Raw genomic sequence first — 21406 nt, 5'->3', positions numbered from 1 at the left:
AACACTACAAATGATGATGGTATCTGGAAAAGAAGCATATGCGAACATGAAAAGAAAAACGTCTATGCAGGATTATCCAACACAGGTAAATACTTTATTAGAAGCATTCCTAGGTTTCTAAATAACAAAGCTAAATTTCTTTTACAATGTGACATTCAAAGTAACATTCTTACTGATGTATTTATTACTTTATACACTTAATATTAAAGATAGCTTAGATACTAAAAGTAATGAATGTTTTAGACTATATTGATGACCTCTAGGGGGCTTGGTGTCACTTTTGGGTTTTAGACCTTTCAATGAACCTTGAAACATACTCGGCCCCTTATAATTGCAGTGTAAAACATTCATTCGCCTGATAGACATTAAACCCTTAGATTGCATGACCTTTGTCTGATTGTGCATGGTAATTAGTTGCGCCTGTTTATGGGCCAAGGTATTCCCTCTTCCTTCTACTAGTCATGTCACACATATGACATAGCAGCAGTAGGTAACATTTATAATGTCTCTAGTATGACTCCTGAGTCCCGACTCAAACCTGAACACCTCCCCAAACGCAAGATGACACATTTCCAATTAAACTAATGCCGCGGATTTTGTAGGTTGTATTGACAGTATATCATCTGCTGTGGACACTTGACATTCAAGAGGCAATCAAGGGTGGAGAACAAGCACTTAAGGAATATTCAATGTTTATAACACAATACCAATGGATATATTATTACTTGGATCTTATGCCAAATTTTCATTTTCTCTAATAAAGTGAAACATGTAGCTTTCTAAAATAATAATCCCTCTCCCTCCCCTCCTACTAGTACCGGATGAACGAAGTGACCAATAAACGAGTTCTAGGTTAGCAAGCTTAATTGACGACATTTTTTTCCTTGTCACAATATCTGCATTTTCTGCATCCATTACAATGTCTGTAAATTTAAGTAGAGGTGCCCTTTAAGTTTTCATGTGTCTGTCTGACTCTAATGTTTAGAATTTCCCTTATGTTTTTACCTCCTCCCTTTTTCATTAACACATTATTGCAATATTTAAGTATTTATAAAAGAGGAAAAAACTGGAAATAATTAGTAAAGTTTGGTTAATCTCATAGACGGTATTATTTTTATCTCGCCTTAGGTTAAGGCATTTCCAAGATTTTACAAGTCATGCAGCGACTGCATATATTTTGCAGGATTATATAAACATTGTTTTAAAAAAACAGGAACAAAATATGAAACTTCTAAATGATGTTGAGTTACTTATTCAAAACCTAAAGGAATAGATTTCACAGAGTAGATAAAAATTTGTATGTTTGATTGTATTTCAATGACCCCATGAAAACAATTTTAATGTCTAAAAATGTTCAATGTTTTTCTCATACTATATAATTATTTCTTGACCATTGTAACCTCCCTCCCCCTTATAATAATTTTTGAAGAAAAAAAAACATTTCTAGCCATGGCAGGGCTTTTACACTGCGAGGCCCTGCGGGGCTCTTTTAACCTTTAATTAACCTAACCTAATCTATTCTATAATGTCAAAATTTTTTTATGGTCCAATGTTATGTGATACGCTTATTTATCTATTCATAAAATCTATTTTTGAATCAGGAACCTAATCTAACTGAAGCTGGACGTTGCACCATAAAATCAATGCTTATTCAACAGCTTTACTTCAAAGGAAATTCTTTCATTTATATATATTTCCCAGAATAAAAATCAGCTATTAGTACTAGTTGGATTGTAAGTATAAGTCTTTAAAAAGATAAGATAAACAAAATTACCCTTTAGATTAAGTTATTGGTTGATAAGTCTAAACACTGCTAGTTTGAACCAATCGTCAAGATTTAATAAAAAGTACTCAATTTTTCAGCAACACATAAGAGAATATGTTTGAGTACTACAATAATTTAGAAACTATGTCCCCTCTCTTCTTGTATTAATAGGTGCCAACATTAATATGAATAGCTAAAGGACTTTTAGATAAAGTCTTGCACTAAGTGTAATTGAAAGAAAACTTGGTTTATATTATTGTTAACCATGATTTTTTCTATACCGTTTTTTCTATCGATTTCAAACTTAGCAACTCTATAACAATTACCAGAATGTTTAAAACATGTTGATATTTAACTTTTTTGACAACAATTTTTTGTATGATATAATTATCCTAATCATCTGTAGAATATTGATTCTTAGGACAACAAAGAATATTGTAAGCGAAGCATCTCTATAATCAATTGCTAAAAAAGAAAGTAAGTTCTATTACTGTACATATGGAAATTTGCAACAAATTCATTTGTATCTTTTTTAGATCTACAAATTAATGTTCTGCTTATTAAGATTTGACAATGTACAAGAGTTATTGTTTATTGGTACTTCCTTCTGATTTTAGAGCTTTTGAACGAATTTTGTTATTCTTGTTTTCAATGACATTATTTTCACAATTCTTTCATAATGCTGAAATATAAAAAAAGAAAATGAAGGAATGTCTTTTTACCAGAGTATACTGAGAAGATCCATCTGGAGATGGTGACATCTGAAAATGATTTCACATGGAGCTCAGTTCTCAAAGTGAATATGAAAGAAAATGAACTTTTTGTCTCCATGTTCAATGTGGAAATGCCCTATAGGAACAGAAATTTTTTTCATGCATTTTTCATTTTTTTCAAACATATTTGCTAAAGTAGCTGTGTTTAAGTTTGTTGATACTCTTTGGTAAGAAGCATCCTTAAATTAATATAGGTTTAAAGGTATTTAAGCTGAATCCTTGGAAAAAATAACAAATCCACAAATTTTCATAGATTTTTAACATTTTAGGGTTGATTGGTGGAATTTTGATTAAAAATAAGCTTATTTCCATTTCATTAGTATACACTTTTATATTTTATCTTCTAAATAATAATTTGATGAAATATTGAATAATTAAAACTTAATTGTAAAGAATACAATTCAATTAAATTTTCATAAAAATTAAAAACAATCTGTACAGGTATGAATACCTGGGAGGTATAAAACGCCTGGTGATGACTCCTAAAACTCACAGAGGCATTCTCAGCTTAATGCAGGAATATTTTTGTATTTAAAAAAGTAGTGCAGCATCTAAAACTTTTAGAATTGGTTTGAGTTTATTCTAAAATTGAACAAAAAAGAAAGAGTTACTTTTTGATGTGTGCTCATCTTTCGCAGGAATTAGGGATAAATAGATAAAATATGTGGATTCAATTCTGAAAAACATAGAGATATATTAATTCATCTTAATTTCATTTACAAGCTTATATTTTCTAGATATCAGAGTAAAAAATAAAAATAGTCTAATCTAAAACTTATGTTTCTCTTGGGGTAGAACCAATAGAACAATCAGAAAACCTTTATTTCTATACAAATTCATAAATTTTGAACAGGCCTTCAATCTGCATTACTATGGTGGTATTCATGGACCTTGTGCTGTTGGCAAGACATCCTTGATACAAGAGCTAGCTGTTTATATAGGAACTATGCTCAGGATAGTACAGTTATTAGAATAGAGACAAAAATCTTAATATGTAAAATTGAAATACACTAAAAAGAGAAAGGGCACTACTACAAAAACTGTTTTGCCTTAAACTTATCTGCTTGCCAAAAAGAAGGAAATTAACTCTGTACCACTGTACTGACTTCTTGTTTTACATCATTGTGTTATAGTGTGCCAATATTATGAGTAATAAAGGAGACATTTTTCTATGGTTGGTAATAATTTTTGAGAGTCATATACTATTCCCTGCATTTCCCCCCCCCCCCCCCCTAAATTACATTCCTTAAAATTGGGGGTAAGTTTCTCTATTTCAATATCTTTATTCTCTAGGATTCATGCTGGCTCAGAGAGAAATACAGTCCTGTCAATTACAAACTTTCTATGTGGAGTAGCTAGCTCTGGGTGTTGGGCCATCTTTGAAGATTTTGACAGAGCATCTTCAGGGGTTATGTCATTTTTATCTGTCTTTTTGGAAAGGCTTCAGCAATGTGTCATGAAGAGTAAGAAGACAATTACACTGGATAATGGGAAATGTATTCCTGTGGAAAAGGGATTCTTTATAGTCAAGACAAGTCATGTTTCTTACAAAGGAAGAAATGTAGTGCCTGATAGTCTTAAGAATCTGTTTAGACCAATATCTATCATGAGGCCAAATCTAAAGATGATTCTTGCTTACAATCTAAAATCTTATGATTTTAAAGACTATCCAGAAATAGCTGAGAGACTGTTTCATTTCATGTTGCTTTTCAATAATCAATTTGGTGATGTTCAGGGCTATGACTTTAGTTTGAGAAGAATTGAAGTTTGCATGGAAGTTGCTTTCCACAAGATACTGGATTCTGGTAATAATGAAATTGACTGTGTAGTTGAAGCTATCAGAGAGGATATTATCCCAGCTCTTAATGTCAATGACATCCCTGTGTTGGATGAGATGCTGAAAGCATCATTCAATGTTAGCAATGAAAATAAACCATTGGATATCTGCAAGGATGAAAGAAGAAAAGCTTTAAACACAATGCTTGATAACTATCATTCTGTGATCATAGTTGGGCCTTCATTTGCTGGCAAGTCAACAATTTTGAAGGATACTGCAAAAGAGCGCAAAGTTGATAATATTTCTATCATAAACCCAAAAAGTTTGCACAAGGATCATTTTTTTGGTACAGTGGGTCCTACTGGCTGGGAAAACGGATTGCTATCAAATACATTAAATAATACTGTAACAAAGTGTCAAGAAGAATCCTGGCTTGTCTTTGATGGTACTTTGGACTATAGTTGGATTGAAAATCTCAATTCTGTATTAGATATAAAGAAGCTGATCTATTTTGATTCTGGTGAAATAATTCACTTGCCACCTAGATCTAAGATTATCTTTGAATGTACAGATCTAGACAATATTACACCAGCTTCTGTTTCAAGATGCAGTATCCTTAGTGTGCCCCAAAAGTGCTTGGTCTGGAAGGATCTCTTTGACAAGTGGTTCCAGAAAATTAGAAAGGAAACTTGGATGGAGGGTCATGATGTGCTACTAAAAGATCTATTTGAATGGATAATTCCACCATTATTAGACTTACTGAACAATGCCAAGACTGCAGTTGAAGTTACAACAAATAACCTAGTTCTTTGCAGCTTTCATTTATTTGAAAGAGTCCTTCTTGATGCTTTGCCTAATCTGAAAGAGAGAAAGTATTTGAGAGGTTGGGTACAAGCAGCTGTTGTCTTTGGTTCTATTTGGTCCATTGGTGGTTGTCTGCTTGATGAAGAAGAAAGAGTTAAATTTGATAATGGTGTTAGAGAGGTTATCTTTGGAAAAAGTCATCAGCACCCACTTCCTCCATCATTGAATGGAAAGTTTGATGCACTGCCACCTGTTGAAGGGGTAATGTTTGACTTTGTCTTTGATTTCAAAGCTCGTGGACAATGGAAGCATTGGAATGATATAATTAAGAATACTGAAGTTGCTGATGTTTGGGACGTTCAAAATCTGCTTGTGTCAACTATTGACAATGCTAGATATACTAGTATACTAGAAGCTGCCTTAGAAATGAAGAAACCCATTCTAATAGTTGGTCCTAGAGGGTCAGGAAAGTCTATTTACATCTCAAATCTGTTAAAAAGTGAATCTGTTAGGAAGAATCATGACTCACATGTTCTAAACTTTACACCCAACATCTCTCCAAGAGATGTGTACAATCACTTTGTCAAAAGTTTGGTGAAAAAGAAACCTAGATGTTATGGCACAAAGAGTAATAAGAGCTTTGTCATGTTTATTGACAACTTTGAGTTGCCTCTGCCAGACAGGTATGGAGATCAGATTCCTTGTGAATATGTTCATTTGTATTTAGATCACAATAAAGTGTTTGATTTTGATGAATACAAAGATGTTGAACTTATTGATACAAACATTCTCTGTGGTGCTAATCTTAAGCCAGGTATGAATCAAAGAATATCCAAAAGAACAACTAGACATTTTCATACACTCACATTCACTTATCCTGCTGATGATTCTTTGCAAAGAGTATTTTCTACCAAAATGAATATATTCTTAAAAACAAGACAATTTCCTCCAGAGGCGTCAGGTATAGTTGGACCCCTTGTCCAATCATCAGTTTATATACATGACAAAATGAGAAAAGCATTATTGCCCGTACCCTCAAAATCACATTATGTTTTTAATGTTAGAGACATTGAAAATGTGCTGAATGGCTGTATGATGTTACCTAAAGAACTGTCTGATAACAAGAAACTGTATACAAGACTATGGGTTCATGAAACTTTAAGAGTATTCAATGATCAATTGACTGTTAGCACTGACACTGCTCTGCTGTTTGAGCAGATTAAACATTGTGTCAAAGTCATTTTCAGGGAAAACTTTGACTCTGCATTTGAACATCTGGGTAAGGTTGATGGTTTTGTGACTGAGATGAATCTTAGAAACCTGATATTTGGTGACTTTATTGAAATTGAAGAAAAGACTTACTATCAAGAAATTCCAAACTTTGATTTATTTGGCAAGCAGGTCAAACAACTTTTAGCGACTCATTTTTCTACCATACCTAAAGATACAATTAATCTGGATGTTTTCAAGTATTCTTTAGAAAATATTAGCAAAGTTTGTAGAAGATTAAGTCAGGGAAATGGCAATGTAATATTGCTTGGTGAACCTGGAACAGGACGAGAATTGGTCACAAGAATTGCATGCATTTTGAAAAAAGCCCATTTCTATACACCAATTATAAATCACAAGTTTACAAATGAAATGTGGAAAGATGACTTCAAGGCTCTGATGAAGAAAGCTGGTGGACATGGTCAATGTTGTGTTTTATTCTTGAATCCTGAATTTATGGATTGTGGTATGTTTCTGAATGATGTTAATAGCTTTCTTACTGATTATGAATTACCCAATTTGTTTTCTATTGAGGAATGTTATGAAATTAATGAACAGGTTCACAGCTACCTTAAGGAAATTAATGCTTCTGAAACAGAACTAACACCTGCCGAGCTATTTTCAAAATTTAAGGAAAGGTGCAAAGAAAACTTGCATATAATCATGAAAATATCACTCAATTCAAAAATGATATCTCAAACTAGCCAAATGTATCCTAAGATTTTGGACTCCTGTTCTGTCATAGTTTTCCAGCAATGGCCAGATGATGCATTACAGAAAGCAGCTGAATTACATTTTGAAGAACTACCTATTAGCAGAGAAGAAAGAAAATCTGTCATTTCTTGTATGAAAGAAATATATGGGGAAATATTAAAAATCAAAGCTTTAAATCCTAATGAAGTATATGACAAAGTTGAAATTACACCTTCTTCTTATCTGGAATGCATAAAATACTTTTCTCATCTCTTTCAAGAACAGTTGACATTGTCAACTAACAAGAAAAAATCCTATGAAGATATCATCCACAAGTTTGAGTGGATTGGAAAAGAAATTGAAAATCTTGCCAATGATATTGAGGAAATACAGGAACAAAATATTTCCCTTGATGAATCTGTTATTGAACTTACAAACCAAAAAGAAGTTGAATCCAAGATTCTTGAAGAATACACAAAGGATATGTTAGTTGAGGAGGAAAAGTATAATGCAGAAGTAAAAGTCCTTAATGGTTACATTAAGATTGTTGATGATGAATTTGTTGAAATAAAACAGAAAATCAATGAGTACCTCAGTGTTCTTAAGAACACTGCTGCTGCAGATATTGCTCAGCCAACAACTTTGAAGAAGCCTAATTCTACTATCAAGAGAACAATGGGATGTATTTGTTTACTGTTGGACATGACACCTGACATGATTCCAGATCCTTCAAGCAAGAAAAAAGATGCTGAGTTGGTTGCTGATTATTGGGGACCAGGCAAAAGATTACTTCAAGATCCTGACTTTGTTCAAAAGCTGGAAGATTTAGATAAGGAGGCTATACCTGAAGAGAAAATGCTAACTTTGCGCAATGATTACATGATTTCTGATCTTGATCCCAACCTGTTGACAAAGAGTACTCCAATTGGAGAAGTTATTTGCAAGTGGTTGAAATGCATTGACATATATGTATCTATTGATGAAGCAAACAAGGACAAGAAAGAAGACTTGAGAATGGCAGAAGAAAAGTTTAATGGAGTCAAAGATATCTACAACCACCACAAAAACAAAGTGAACAATCAACAAGAAATAGTAAAAGACTTAAGCAACCAAATACAGGAGAATCATGAGAAAAAGAAAGAATTGCATGAAGAATCAAATTTTATGCTGCTCAAGAAAACCAGAGGGGAAGAATTGTTGTCTGTATTAGCTGAAGAACATGAATGGTGGTTGAAAGAGAAAGAAAAACAAGAGAGATATTTGAAAGACATGCTTGGAAACTCAATTTTATTTTCAACCCTTATGTTTTACCTATCAGCCTTCCCTGACAAATTCCGTGCTGATGCTCAAGTTAAAATAGAAGAAATTATGGTGAAATGGAATATTAAATTTTCTGATGAAGATTTTAGAAATTCAATGTTTGTACAAGAAACAGATATTCTGCAATGGGAACATATGGGTCTTCCTACAGATAACTTTTATGTCACCAATGCAATCTACTTAAAAATGTCTCCAAGATGGCCGTTGCTGATTGATCCTGATTCTCAGATTGAGTCATGGTTATCTAATGTTACAGAAAATCTAAAAATCATTGATGCACAAGTAGAAAACATATCCGAGTATATGAAAGAAGCTGTAAGTAAAGGTAGGACAGTTTTGATTAAAAATGTTCACTCCAAGCTGGATTTGCAATTAGCAAGAATTATTAAGAAAGAATACTTTGTTGAAAAAGGTTCTGAAAAGGGAAGTAAATTTGTTCAAATAGGATCAGACACCATAAAACTACATCCTGATTTTAAAATTATATTGAGTTCTTCATGTGAAACTATTGAATATCCATCATTTTTTCAAACTAATCTCTTGTTAATCAATGCTATTTCTACAACAGCTGGTATCACAAATACCCTAAAGAGATTGGTTGTAACTAAAGAAAGACCAGATGTAGATCAAAAGACAAATTACTTTACCTTGAAGTATTGTGAAGCTGCAAAATTATTAAATAGAGACCGGAATAGCATCATCAAAGTTATGCTGAACACTGATGGTAACCTTCTAGAGAATGAATCTGCTTGTAAAGAAGTGAAGCAAAACTTAACAAACATATTAACTTACATTGGTAAAATGAACAAATTAAATGGTATTAAGAATGAGTGCATTGAAATTAAAACTGGATATGAGCCTATTGCCAAACATGCTAGTGCTATACTCTTTACTATTAGAAAGCTTGAAAGATTAAACAAGATCTATAAATATTCATTCGAGTGGTTTAAAGTTCTTTTTGTGTCTTCAATTGAAAATAGTAATAAGTCTAAGATATTAACAAAGAGAATTAGATATCTTTGTGACCATGTCACCTACAACTGCTTTGTTCAAGTAACACAGTCTTTGTACATAAAAGACAAAAATACATTCTCTTTCATGCTATGCTTGGACCTAATGATTCAGAGGAATGAAATTGATGAATATGAGAAGCAGATTTTGCTCTGTGAATCACCAGAAACAACTATTGACAATCCATGCAGTGGATGGATATCAAAGAAATCATGGAGTGAAATTTGTCATCTGGAAAATATTGAGTCATTCAAAGGAATAGTTAAAGACTTTTCAGATAACAAAAAGAAATGGAAGATTGTATATGATTCTCTAGAACCTGATGATATACCATTCCATCAACCATGGCATAACAGACTTAAAAAGCTCCATAAACTTGTTATCATTCGTATATTAAGACCTGATAAAATGATTGAAATGTTAGAACAGTTTATTTCTAACAATTTGGGATACAAGTTCATTGAAACTATTACTACTGACCTAGTTAGATTGCTCTCTGATAGCGCACCAAGAATCCCAGTATTCCTGCTGTTAAAAGAAAGCCAAAATCCACTTGATACAATTGTAAAACTTAGCAGAGGCAGACAAGGTCAGAAATCAAAAGAGATCAAGATGTTTACCTTAGTTGATGAATGTATGGATGATATTTGCAACACACTAATCAATTGTATTAAAGAAGGAATGTGGATAGTAATTCAAAATTGTCATCTTTCTCAAAATGCTAATGCTGCTTTGGATAAGATACATACAATTCTTATCAACACAATTGACTTCAATGAAGATTTCAGACTTTGGTTTGTTTCCAAGCCTGTCAACTATTTGGGTAAGGAGATACCTGGTAACAGCATTAAATATGTCATTGAGCCTCCCAGGGACATGAAAGATCAAATCCTTGATATTCTTCAGAACTCATTCATTGACAGACAGTTATTTGAGAATGGTGTGACAGGGAAAGAAGGAAACTTTTCTAAGCTTCTATACTCCCTAGTTTTTCTGATCCTTAAGTGTAATGGTAGAAATATCTACATAAATCAAGGAGGTTGGTCAATAAAAACAGTTTGGACAAATATTGATGCTATTTTCCTTATGAACAGCATGCAAACAATCCTGAAGATGTATGAAGGTGTTAATTTTAATGCTATAAGATTCTTTGTGCATCAATGTAACATGAAGAATAGAATCAAAGATTACCAGGACAAAGCTCTGCTTGAATGTCTTGTTGATGATATTATCAAAGAAGACATTATTACAGTCAACAGATTTAAACTATCCGATGCCCCGCACATATTTGTCCCCAACAAAATTCTTCTTAGTGATGTTATTGAGATTGTTAAAGCTCTACCACAAAAAGTTGAAAACGATGTATTTGACATGCCAGATGCTAGCCAAAAAGATAAGGATATAAATGATGCATATTTTGTCAGTAATCAGCTTAAGTTTGCATATCATTTCATTGATCCGCCCAGGGTTTACTCCGTTACAACCCTACTTGAAAAACTTGAATCTGATTTCAAAGTTCCAGAGCAAGAGATCAAGTTTGACTCGCTTAACTATGTCTTAACACATGAAATCAAAACATATGAGATATTCATCAATTGTATCATTACTGAAGTAAAACTGCTTGTTTCTAAGCTGAATGGAGAAACCCTACTTGACCCAGAAGCAGCTGAGCTAAATCAATGTCTGTCTGAGAATAAGATTCCCCTACACTGGAGTAAAACTATTGATGTTGGTGTGAATGATGTTACTCAGTTCATCAATGTTATCTTCAAGAACTACAACTATCTCTGCTCTTTGGATCTCAATAAAGGTATTGGCCGGATTGCAAACAAAAGTTTTTTGACATATTTTTAAATTCTAAGAATGTACACAAAGTATAGGGCAATTTTGTCTTTAACTCTTCCTCCAGTCAAAATAAGTATTTACATATTGTATCAATTTCTTTATTGATAACAACCATACAATAGTTATATCCCCCACATTATGTCTCACTAATCATAACTTTTACTGGTTGAAAAATTGGAAGAAATATTTTCTTTTTTTATGAAGCAATATGCCCTCTCCACCAACAAAAACACATTTGTTTACAATTCAACTTTAATCCAGGTATAAACCTGGCATGCCTGCAGGAGCCCAGCAGGATCATCCAGGCGGCCAAGGTGGAGTTCTGCTGTGCCCAGGAGATCAGCCTGGAGATGTGTGATATGAAAGTTTCCATTATAATCAACCCAGCAGATTATTCCAAGCAACCTGTCAATCTTTTAATCAAAGGAATTTTTATCATATTTCAAATGAATTATATTCCCATATAAAGTGTTAGTGGATATATCATCTGAAGATTAGTTATTTCTCGCATCGTATTATAAACAGCTTTCTGTGGATATAGAATGTACAATTATAAGATTAAAACCAGTTTTTTAGCCCCGAGGTGTCGAAGGTACGGACTAAAACAACTGGTTTTAATCTTATGATTGTACATTCTATATCCACAGAAAGCTGGATATAATTCGATGCTAGACATAGTTTTTTTGTATGGATGAGAACCGGTTCCTATCCACCGGATTCGAATGAATACAAGAAAATAATTATTACTACTGATTTACGCCAGCGGTCTGTAACTGTTATCAATTAAGAAAAAAGGATGCATAGACTGGTAAAAGGAACAATTTACGGTAAAATATATTTTTTTTAGGAAAGGAATATTATTTTTGTAATTGGTGGAAGTGGGGAGCGTACACTTTAATTTCCCCATGAACTGTTTTAAGTTTTAGGTCTTTCTGCGCTACTTATGTACATATGCGTCCTTGTATAAATATGATAATTAAAAAACCCTAGATGTTTTATTGGAGCATGCATTCTTCAACTACAGATCTCGAGTTTTAGAAAATAGTGAGGGGAGCTCCAGTCAACATATTTCTTATATTTTATTGGAATTTTCAGGTAGCGTATTTTTTTGTATTTCTATTCAATTACTTATTGGCTACTTGTAGACATAATTGTTCTTGCTTACTAATAGATATATAACGCTAGATGGGCTGTCAGACACAATAATCCGTCCAACTAAAAATGGAATTTCCAGCAGACAAACATGTTTCTTTATGTTGATTTGATCACTTTCGTACATATTCTCACCAAAAATATTGCCGGTTTGTTCCTTAACCGTGTTCTAATTGGTCTACTTTAATGAGTAGGGATCTAAATGTACTATATTTATTTGCTTGCTAATTTAGAACGAGAGAGAGAGGGGACAATGGGCTGTTTATTAAATTAGTCCCCAAAGTTTTACAATAACCAGGGGCAGGGACCATTTGAAATTGCCGAAAATTAAATATTTTGTTGGGGTAAAACTTGTTTTTAGTGTAACTGAAGGGAAGTGGGTAAGAAGGGGGGGGGGAGAAAAAAGGGAATAAGGTTGAGGGAAAATTTTCACTTAGAATTGTTTGTCAGAATCACATTCCCTTTTCCCTGATAATAGCCTTTTCTTATCGTTGGCTTAACAACTTTGGGGAAATTTGATTGATTCATTAAGTTGAGTGTTCAAAAGTTTCAACCACTAATTCCAATAAACATCAATTTATCGACCATTGTCTTATCCCTTTATGTCCCTGTATTTCAGAGCATATTATACCTGCACCTACAGAAAGTACTCCTGGAAGCACACCCAGATTTCTGGACACACCCACACCCATTAATACACCCAGGTCAGATTAGAATTATCTTTACATTGTTTGGTGCTTTTACTCAAAGATCCCTGACAAGTAATAGCCCCCTTTAAAAAAAAAAATAAGTTTCATTGGTTTCTTATTACTTTAGATCAGGTATTTTTGGTTACTGGGTAGTCCCGAAGGGGTCCTCGCAGGGTTAATGAGCATAGCAGTTATTTTTGTACTCGCAAGGCACGTAGAGGCAAAGCACCAATAGAAATCTCTCGCCAGGACAAAGATTTCACGAATATTAAGATAAGCCAACATAGGGCGCCAAAAAAAATTTATAGACTATTACATAATATAATCTATAATACAAAGTAGAACGATGTCTGTCTGTCCGTCTGAAGCTTAAGATCTCAGTAACCGCTGAACCGATTGGGCTCTAATTTTCAGGGATTATACCTACTGTGATGGTTTTAAGCTATTTTCCTGGGGGGTGGGACACCCCCAACCCCCCCAAAAACTAAAAAAAACACCCCCCATTTTTTTTTTTGTAGGAGATATCCTTGGCCCTTTTTTTTGCAGGAGATTTTCTTGGTCCTTATTTTTTTTTTGTTGCGAATTTGATCTTAACTTTTTTTATCATCTCTTGGGGCAAAGCCCCTAGAGGCTAGGGGCGAAGCCGCTAGTCCTTATACTAAAGTAACAGGATGTTTGTCTGTTTGTCTGTACCGAAGGATCTCGCTAACCGCTGAACCGATCGGGTTCTCCTTAACAGGGTAGCTTCTCATAGGTCCCGGGAAGGTTTATAACTATTTTCTTGAGGGGTGGGACACCCCCAACCCCCAAAAAATGAAAAATCCCCCCTTCAAAAAAAAAAAAATTTTCTTTAAATTTTTTAACTAAAATTTTAAAAAAAAATTCGCCCCCCCCCCCCCAAATTTTTTTTTACTTTTTCTTTAAAATCTAAAATAATAAATTTAATTATTAAATTCGACTCTCTCCTCCTCAAGTGCCCCTAGAGGCCTCTAGGGGCGTAGCCGCTAGTTATTATTTAAAGTAGTAATTTTTTGGTTTTTTTATCCCTTTAGGATATTGCAGGGCTATTTTAGTTTTAAAATTTCAATCTTGTGATTGTTTTAGAATATTTTACAACCATCCTTCACCTATAAGCTAAGGTCTCAGCATCTATCAAAATATAAACATTAAACAACTAGCGTCTACGCCCATAGAAGCACTTTGGGGCCTTTAAGGTGGGGAGGGGGAAGTCATGTTCAAATTAAGTTTTTTAATAAAATGTTTAGAAACAATTCTTATTGGGGAGTTGCATTTTTAAGAGAGTGGAGATACCATCCACCAAAAGAGATAAAACTTCCCTGGACCTATAAGAAGTTTCGGGAATAGTCCCCTTCGTGGCAACGCACCATAAGGGGCGATTCGTCGTATTTTAAAAATGGCTTTTTATAGGTTAGGTTAGGTTATATTGGGTTAGGTGATTGCCCCAATGGTTAGGCAATAAGAGAAAAGCTACTGTGAAAAATACAAAGAATCGCTCCTTAAGGTGCTTTGCCACCCGAAGTTGCACTGTAAAGGAGAACCATATCGGTCCAGTTGTTAGCAAGATTCTTTGCTACAGAAAAAGAACCTTACTAGACAATCTACTTTGTGTTGGTTCATTAATCTATCTATTAAGCTTTTCTTACATTTATCCTAGGCTTGGAGTGGACACCCCGACGAGTACCCCCCGCAGTGCCATGGAGAATAGATCCAGCAGACCTGAACAAGCCTTGTGCTACCCTTGTCCCATGTACATGACTAAAAAGTAAGTAGGACTATTACAGGGACGTCCAAGCTTTTAATTTCAGGGGTTTTAAATGTTTGAGGGGCACATTAGAGTAAAACACTAGAGGGAGAAAGGGCTAAATAACTGCATCTCCCCGAACGCAACCACCTTGAACGACCTTTCTATTGGGTCATTGAAAATCAACCAAAGGTGTCGCTTATATTACCACAGCCAACAAGCAGAAAATAATTTAGAAGCAGACGAAAGAGGTCCTTGAATAAGGAAGGGAGGTAGTTCTCTGTATATACATCTATACTTTAGATATGTTAGTCGGACAATCTAATTTTTTTTTTTAAATTGTGAGGGTGTTGAAATGAGGGGTTTCAAAGTTTTCCCCACTCTTGGCCGTCTATGGTCTAATAAGAAACTTCGGGTATAGTCCTTTCCACGACATCCCTCCATAAGGGGCGATTAGTCGTATTTTTAAAATGGCTTTTTATAGGTTATTTTAGGTTAGGTTATATTGTGTTAGGTGATTGCCCCACAGGGTTAGGTAATTGGCCCCGCAGGGTTAGAGCCCCCCGCAGGGGCTAGAAATATGAGAAAAGCTACTGTGAAAAATACGAAGAATCGCCCCTTATGGAGGGATGTCGTGGAAAGGACTATACCCGAAACTTCTGTAGAAAGCAAACTATTTTCCGACTCTTTACAATGAACACACCTTGAAGAACATAAATATTGACATATAAATAGCAAAACTTAAATATAGATCAACTGAAATTTAGTTACCGAAAGTGTACTTAGCATCCGCGTCCTATCTCAATATTTGCTACTAGCTAAAAAAGCTTCAAACTTCCCAAAATAATTTTGAATTTAAATTTTGAATGTATAATGTATAAATCGTTTATACATTATGTCGCTTTTCCTTTTGGTCGGAGTAGCTGAAAATAGCATTTGCAATAATTAGGTTATCTGCTGTACACATTTGGAAATTATTGAAGAAATAGGCAATCCATTTTCAGCTCATCTAAATATAGACAAGATAAACATTCCAATAATTGGACCAATAGGGAATTAGTGTAGGAATAATCCGAATACATTATTGGTTTCAAATGTAATACTTTGGTATGATAGGACAGTGTTTTATATCTTTTTCATTTGTAGAAACTGATGGCTATAAAACATTTGAATTTCTTTTTTGGATAAAGCTTAGCTTGGAAAAATCCTATTGTCTGTCCATTGATAAAATCATTCGTATTATTGGATCGAATAAATCATATATGACTAAACATTAACAACCCCTTATGTTCCATTTATTTCAATTCAAAGTGGGGGGGGGGGGGGGGGGTTCTATGCTTGACTACCATCTTTGAGAGAAACCGACAAATATTCTTCTAATCTTATCCAACTTTATAATTTCAGAAGAGCTTTTATAAACGGGACTTCATCACTAGTGGTTCATCTACCAATACCATCCTTGGTCAAAGGTAATTTGTCACTGGTCCCCAAAGTTTTATATTAACTTTGGAGACTTTTTATTGAATTTTGATTGGTTGGTTCAATAAGTTGAGTGTTCAACCGTTTCAACCGCTAATTATAATCTTCAGAAGGCGTATATTTGTGTGTTATCATTGGGGATGTAAATTAGTTTATGAAACCAGTGTCTTATCCCTTTATATACCTGAATTTGTCGACTAGTTGTCAGGGATACAGGGATGAGACAATGGATCTAAAATTAATTCTTGGGGTTGTCATTGACATTGGGTACTAGCACCGTCACAACTATGACAGGTCTTTAACTTTGGGTCTTAGAACTAACGCAACTTTTCTTATTTTGGCTAAATTTTATGACATTGGATATATATTAGCGCAGAATGCCGCTGACCAGTTACACTTCCTAAACCCTGTTGACAATAGTCATACAAATATTGTGAAAAAAAACTATATTAAATGATTAAACAGTGGACGATAAATCTATGAACAAAATGTGTATTTGAATTATTCTTATGATCTAGAATTAATTTTTTTCCTTTCAGATAAAGATCTTACAAAGGCGGGCGCAGCCTTGATTCTATCCAACAAGGACATCTAGTACCACAGAGAATATATTGCAGGAATTTTGCAATCAGTCTATATAGAGTTTGTTTATTTCTGCCTTTGGTAGTTACAAACAATTGGAGGAATTATACGCCGTCCTAACAACCATGCTTTCTGTTTTGCAAGTACCTTATTTGTATTTGTTATGCTTTTTATTAAATAAATATAAAAAAATTCTTTTTATTAATAAACATTTTACAAAAATGACAATCCTATTATATAAAGTAGTAATCGTTTTTTGTCTGTCCCAAAGGATCTCGCTATCCGCTGAACCGATATTGTTCTCCTTTACAGTGAAGCTTATTATAGGTCCTCGGAAGGTTTTAAACTATTTTTGAAGAGGGTGTCTTCCCCCCCCTCCCCCCTAAAAAAAAATATTTTTTTACTCTTTTGAAACTAAAATTTAAAATGTGATGATGTCGACTTTTCCCCCTCCTACTGGTGCTCCTAGAGGCCTCTAGGGGCGTAGCCACTAGTATATCCATAAAGTAAAGCTAATAAGTTAATGAATAAATAAGGAGAAAGCAGACTCCTTTTGTCTTAATCTAAAAAAAGATATAGAAAATTGTAGGTCTGATTGAGTTGTACTATTAAGGGAAGTTTTATAAATGACCTATGGATGGTTTAAGGCTATTTTTCTGACCTGCGCCCTACCCTTGAGGCTAGATGTGAAGCAACTAACCATCTCAATTCTTATGCTTCATAAGATTATAAATAAGCATATAAAAAGGGAACATATTATTTAAATTTTTGATGGAGCTATGTGAGTTTGTGTCAAATCACCAAAAAAACATTCATAATAATCAGACAATTCTTTCATATCTAAGAAGCAAGCAGTTTCCAACTGTTTTCGATAAACACACAACTACTAAAGAAAAGCTACACTTAAAAACATCACACCGTTTTTTCAACAGATCTTTATATAAATTACGAGAAACTCAATTAGGTAATCAATTTATTTCTTTATTAAAAATGATTTAATAAATAACAAGTTATCAATAATTACACAAAACTATCACTAAGGACCAAACAATAAAAAAAAATAACTTGAATCAAGTTGACATTGCAAAGAAAGGACCTTTTTCTATAACTTAGAGGTTACTTGGGACGAGAATCATTAACGTAGATAATACGTGCGGCGAATGTAAACGCGCGAGAAAAAAAACATTTTTACTCGTGTTTTCTAAAGCCATGCTCTTCCTATTAAGAGATTGGTTGCAGTCTATGTTGATTTAATGAAAATGTCTCTCATTTATCAGTCTTGATCCAAATTATTTTAAATTTTACATCTAAATTGGCCATTAAATAATAAATATGTACACTTAACAACTAACCAACATTAATGTAAATTAATCTTAAAATATGTACACTCTAATAAAGGTAAATTATGCAAAAGTATTTTTTTACCAAGGAAAGTTATATATGCCATAAAAAAATATTTTGCCTCCAACTTTTCGGCTAGTCATTATCATTATTATTGAGACAGAATTTGTTGAAAAAAAGATTAGATTTGACTGGCGTATAAGTAGCAGGCAAATAGGATTTTCTCAGGATTAAATATTCCCTTTCCTTTTTTCTAACAATTTATTTCTATGGTAAATATTTATATTTAATTATGCCGCGGTTATTCCTTATTGCACAGTTATATAATTTATATAAGCTAAAATCTAATATGAAAATCTAATAACAAAACTATCTATCAACGTTTCTTATCTATGAAAAAAATCACAATCATTTGACTAATTTAAACTTTTTCTGAATGATAGGAGATGGGTGTCGCTACTTTGAGGGGGGAATCTTCTTAATTATTGGTTTGGATTTTAAGAGATATGACAATACCCCAATAATGATAAACAAAATTACTCCTACTGTTAATCAAAATTATTGATTGAAAAATTTGGACACTTTGTTTTGAGCCAACTGACGAGAGAACTTTAGTCTCGAATATAATTTAAAAGCCAATGACCCCTTCCTCCCTAGATTATTTTCTTCTTAAAGTCTAAAATACAACATTAATTTACACAAAAGTGAAAGAATTTATTTGGTTATTTATAATGTTCTGGGTTGATTGAATATATTATTAATTGGATCTTACATCAGATTTTCATGTTCTCTAATAAAGTAAAACACGCAGCGGGCTAGGATAACTTTTCCCATTCCATCTCTTTTGACCCATCCCCTCCCCTCCCACTGGATGAACGAACTGACAAATAAATAAGTTTCATGTTAGCTATAAACAAATCTTAATTGACAATTTTTCCAGTCATAATATCTCGTGTATATTATTTATCCATTAAGTATAGCAATTTAATTAAGTCTTGGTTTTGAGTTACAAAATAAGAATAAAAAAGGATGAATATTTCCATCCTTTTTTGTTGTTTTCATTGTTCACTCAAATCAACTCAACCCTTACCACGCATTCGTAAAAAGTTTTAGAGAATTAGGCGGTAAAATAGTAATAGGTAATTAAAAAAAATAGGTAATTAAAAAACTACGATAGACTATCATTATTCAAAGAAAATCATCAAAATTTATAATTTTATCAACACGGGAGGTTAGGTCAACCACACACACTGGTTAGTAAGGGTTTAGAACCCCGCAGGTGCAATAAATTGCTAGATTTCCATGTGGATAAAATTTCAATAAAAATTATGCATACAAATCAAAACAAAAAACTATACATTTACGAAATGATTGGTAAACTAATAAATAAAATTTCTGTTTCTTTCTATTGAAATTCTAAATGTAATACTTGACAATTCCTAGCAAATATAATTTTGCATTGACAACCTTTAGGAGTATTTATACAAAATAGCAAAATAATACATTTTTAAAGAATAGGTAGACATGAAATACAAAAAATCTTTTCGCCTAAAAATCACTTGTTGACTCTTGAAAACGAACACCCCCCATTAAATAGAAAATACGGGAGGAGTTTTCATTTGTTTGTTAATTTAGCTAAGGTTGGGCTATATTGGGTAATAGATAGCCAGGTAGGGACCCCGCAGGTGATTAGGAATAGAAAACCCACACCCTTATATTAATGACAAAAAATATGACTTATTTATTCTATTGTTTATAATACTAAAAATATCTAATAACCTTAATATTAAAAGGATGTTATTTTAAAAAAAAACCGAATGGACAGTATCATTTTGCCATATTGTTTAAATACTAACCCTTTGTACATAATTTTTTCATTGTAAATTTTGACAAATAATTTTTATCAGCTAACTAAAATAAATCAAAGGGATAGTTTCACAAAGTGCATTTAAAAAAAATAGTGAACTGTAAGTTTTTTCTATTTTAAATAACGTAGTAGTGCATAATATAAAGTTATTGATTAATATTAAAATATTTGACCGGGGATTTTCCTTAAAAATGAGTTTTTCATTTTTATTTTCAACTTCGTTGCATGTTATATATGGCAAAAACTTTTTTGTCATAAATACAACTTTAGATAGCATTTACTGGTTAATAGAACTTCAAACTTTTTATACAACAAAATACACATAACAACAAAGAATGACTAATAAAATATTTAGTATAGTACTTAGAGTAGTGATCTTTTTATATGTCTTAGTAGAATATATTAGGAATTGGATAGATATGATTGCGATAAAGAATTTTAACATTGACCTGACCGAACTTTTTTTATTTGACAATATCTCAAAAAGTTAGTGATTTGCAACATAAATTACATGAGAATGGTCTTTTTATATATATATACTAGCGGCTTCGCTTCTAGCCTCTAGGGGCTGTGCCCCAAGAGGTTTGATCAACCTAATTTTTCGTATTTTTAATTTAAAAAGAAAAAAAAAATTTTGGGGGGGGGGTATTTTTCATTTTTTGGGGGGGGTTGGGGGTGTCCCACCCCCCAAGAAAATAGCTTAAAACCATCACAGAACCAGTAGGTATATTCCCTGAAGAGTAGAGCCCAATCGGTTCAGTGGTTACTGAGATCTTAAGCTTCAGACGGACAGACAGACGGACAGACGGACAGACAGACAGACAGACATCGTTCTACTTTGTATTATAGATATATGTTGTATGGTCAGTTGGTATTTCCGCGTGAGATTATGTGTATACTGTAAGTAAACCGGACGGTTTTCTTTATTTTTTTAAAAAAGAATCTATAGAAAACCTGTCCTATTTTGAACCGGACATTATTTTTTATGTTTTTAAGTAACTTGTCCCAAGGGGAACCCCTGTTCAATTTTTTTATAACTCTTGTGAAATATGTGGAAAAAGATTCTCTAATATTGGTGTTTTGGCTATACATATTTGGAAAAAAATTGACCATTCTCATGTAATTTATGTGGCAAATCACTAACTTTTTTAGATCAAATAAAAAAAGTTTGGTCTGGTCAATGTTAAAAATTCTTTAACATATAATCATATCTATCCAATGCCTAATATATTCTACTAAGACATATAAAAGTTCACTACTCTAAGTACCTTAACTCT

The 21406-nt window shown here is 33.1% G+C and overlaps 2 protein-coding genes and 1 long non-coding RNA gene across 3 annotated transcripts; 2 read left to right on the top strand and 1 right to left on the bottom strand.

Annotated features, from left to right (window-relative positions):
• The first annotated feature begins 2532 nt into the window (after window positions 1–2532).
• On the top strand, window positions 2533–11724 carry LOC145333356 (dynein axonemal heavy chain 7-like). The gene is made up of 4 exons (XM_080178472.1): window positions 2533–2561; window positions 2980–3051; window positions 3832–11222; window positions 11519–11724. Exons 1-4 carry the CDS (start codon window positions 2533–2535, stop codon window positions 11722–11724), a joined length of 7698 nt encoding a protein of 2565 aa, XP_080034598.1.
• A 329-nt stretch (window positions 11725–12053) lies between these two features.
• Window positions 12054–17002, top strand: LOC145333355 (uncharacterized). The gene is made up of 6 exons (XM_080178471.1): window positions 12054–12084; window positions 12248–12352; window positions 13029–13113; window positions 14774–14881; window positions 16265–16329; window positions 16879–17002. Exons 1-6 carry the CDS (start codon window positions 12054–12056, stop codon window positions 16932–16934), a joined length of 450 nt encoding a protein of 149 aa, XP_080034597.1. The 3' UTR covers window positions 16935–17002.
• Window positions 17003–17881: 879 nt separating this feature from the next.
• Window positions 17882–20656, bottom strand: LOC145333883 (uncharacterized). Its single transcript, XR_013884634.1, has 2 exons — window positions 20119–20656; window positions 17882–19729 (listed from the first exon to the last, which is right to left on the bottom strand). It is a non-coding gene; the product is annotated as an uncharacterized LOC145333883 (long non-coding RNA).
• Between the last annotated feature and the right edge of the window lie 750 nt (window positions 20657–21406).

This window comes from Acartia tonsa, chromosome 12, assembly GCF_053477335.1.
Source record: "Acartia tonsa isolate MP-2025a chromosome 12, ASM5347733v1, whole genome shotgun sequence".
Lineage (NCBI taxonomy): Eukaryota > Metazoa > Arthropoda > Copepoda > Calanoida > Acartiidae > Acartia > Acartia tonsa.
This window is presented reverse-complemented; position numbering and strand designations above follow the sequence as displayed.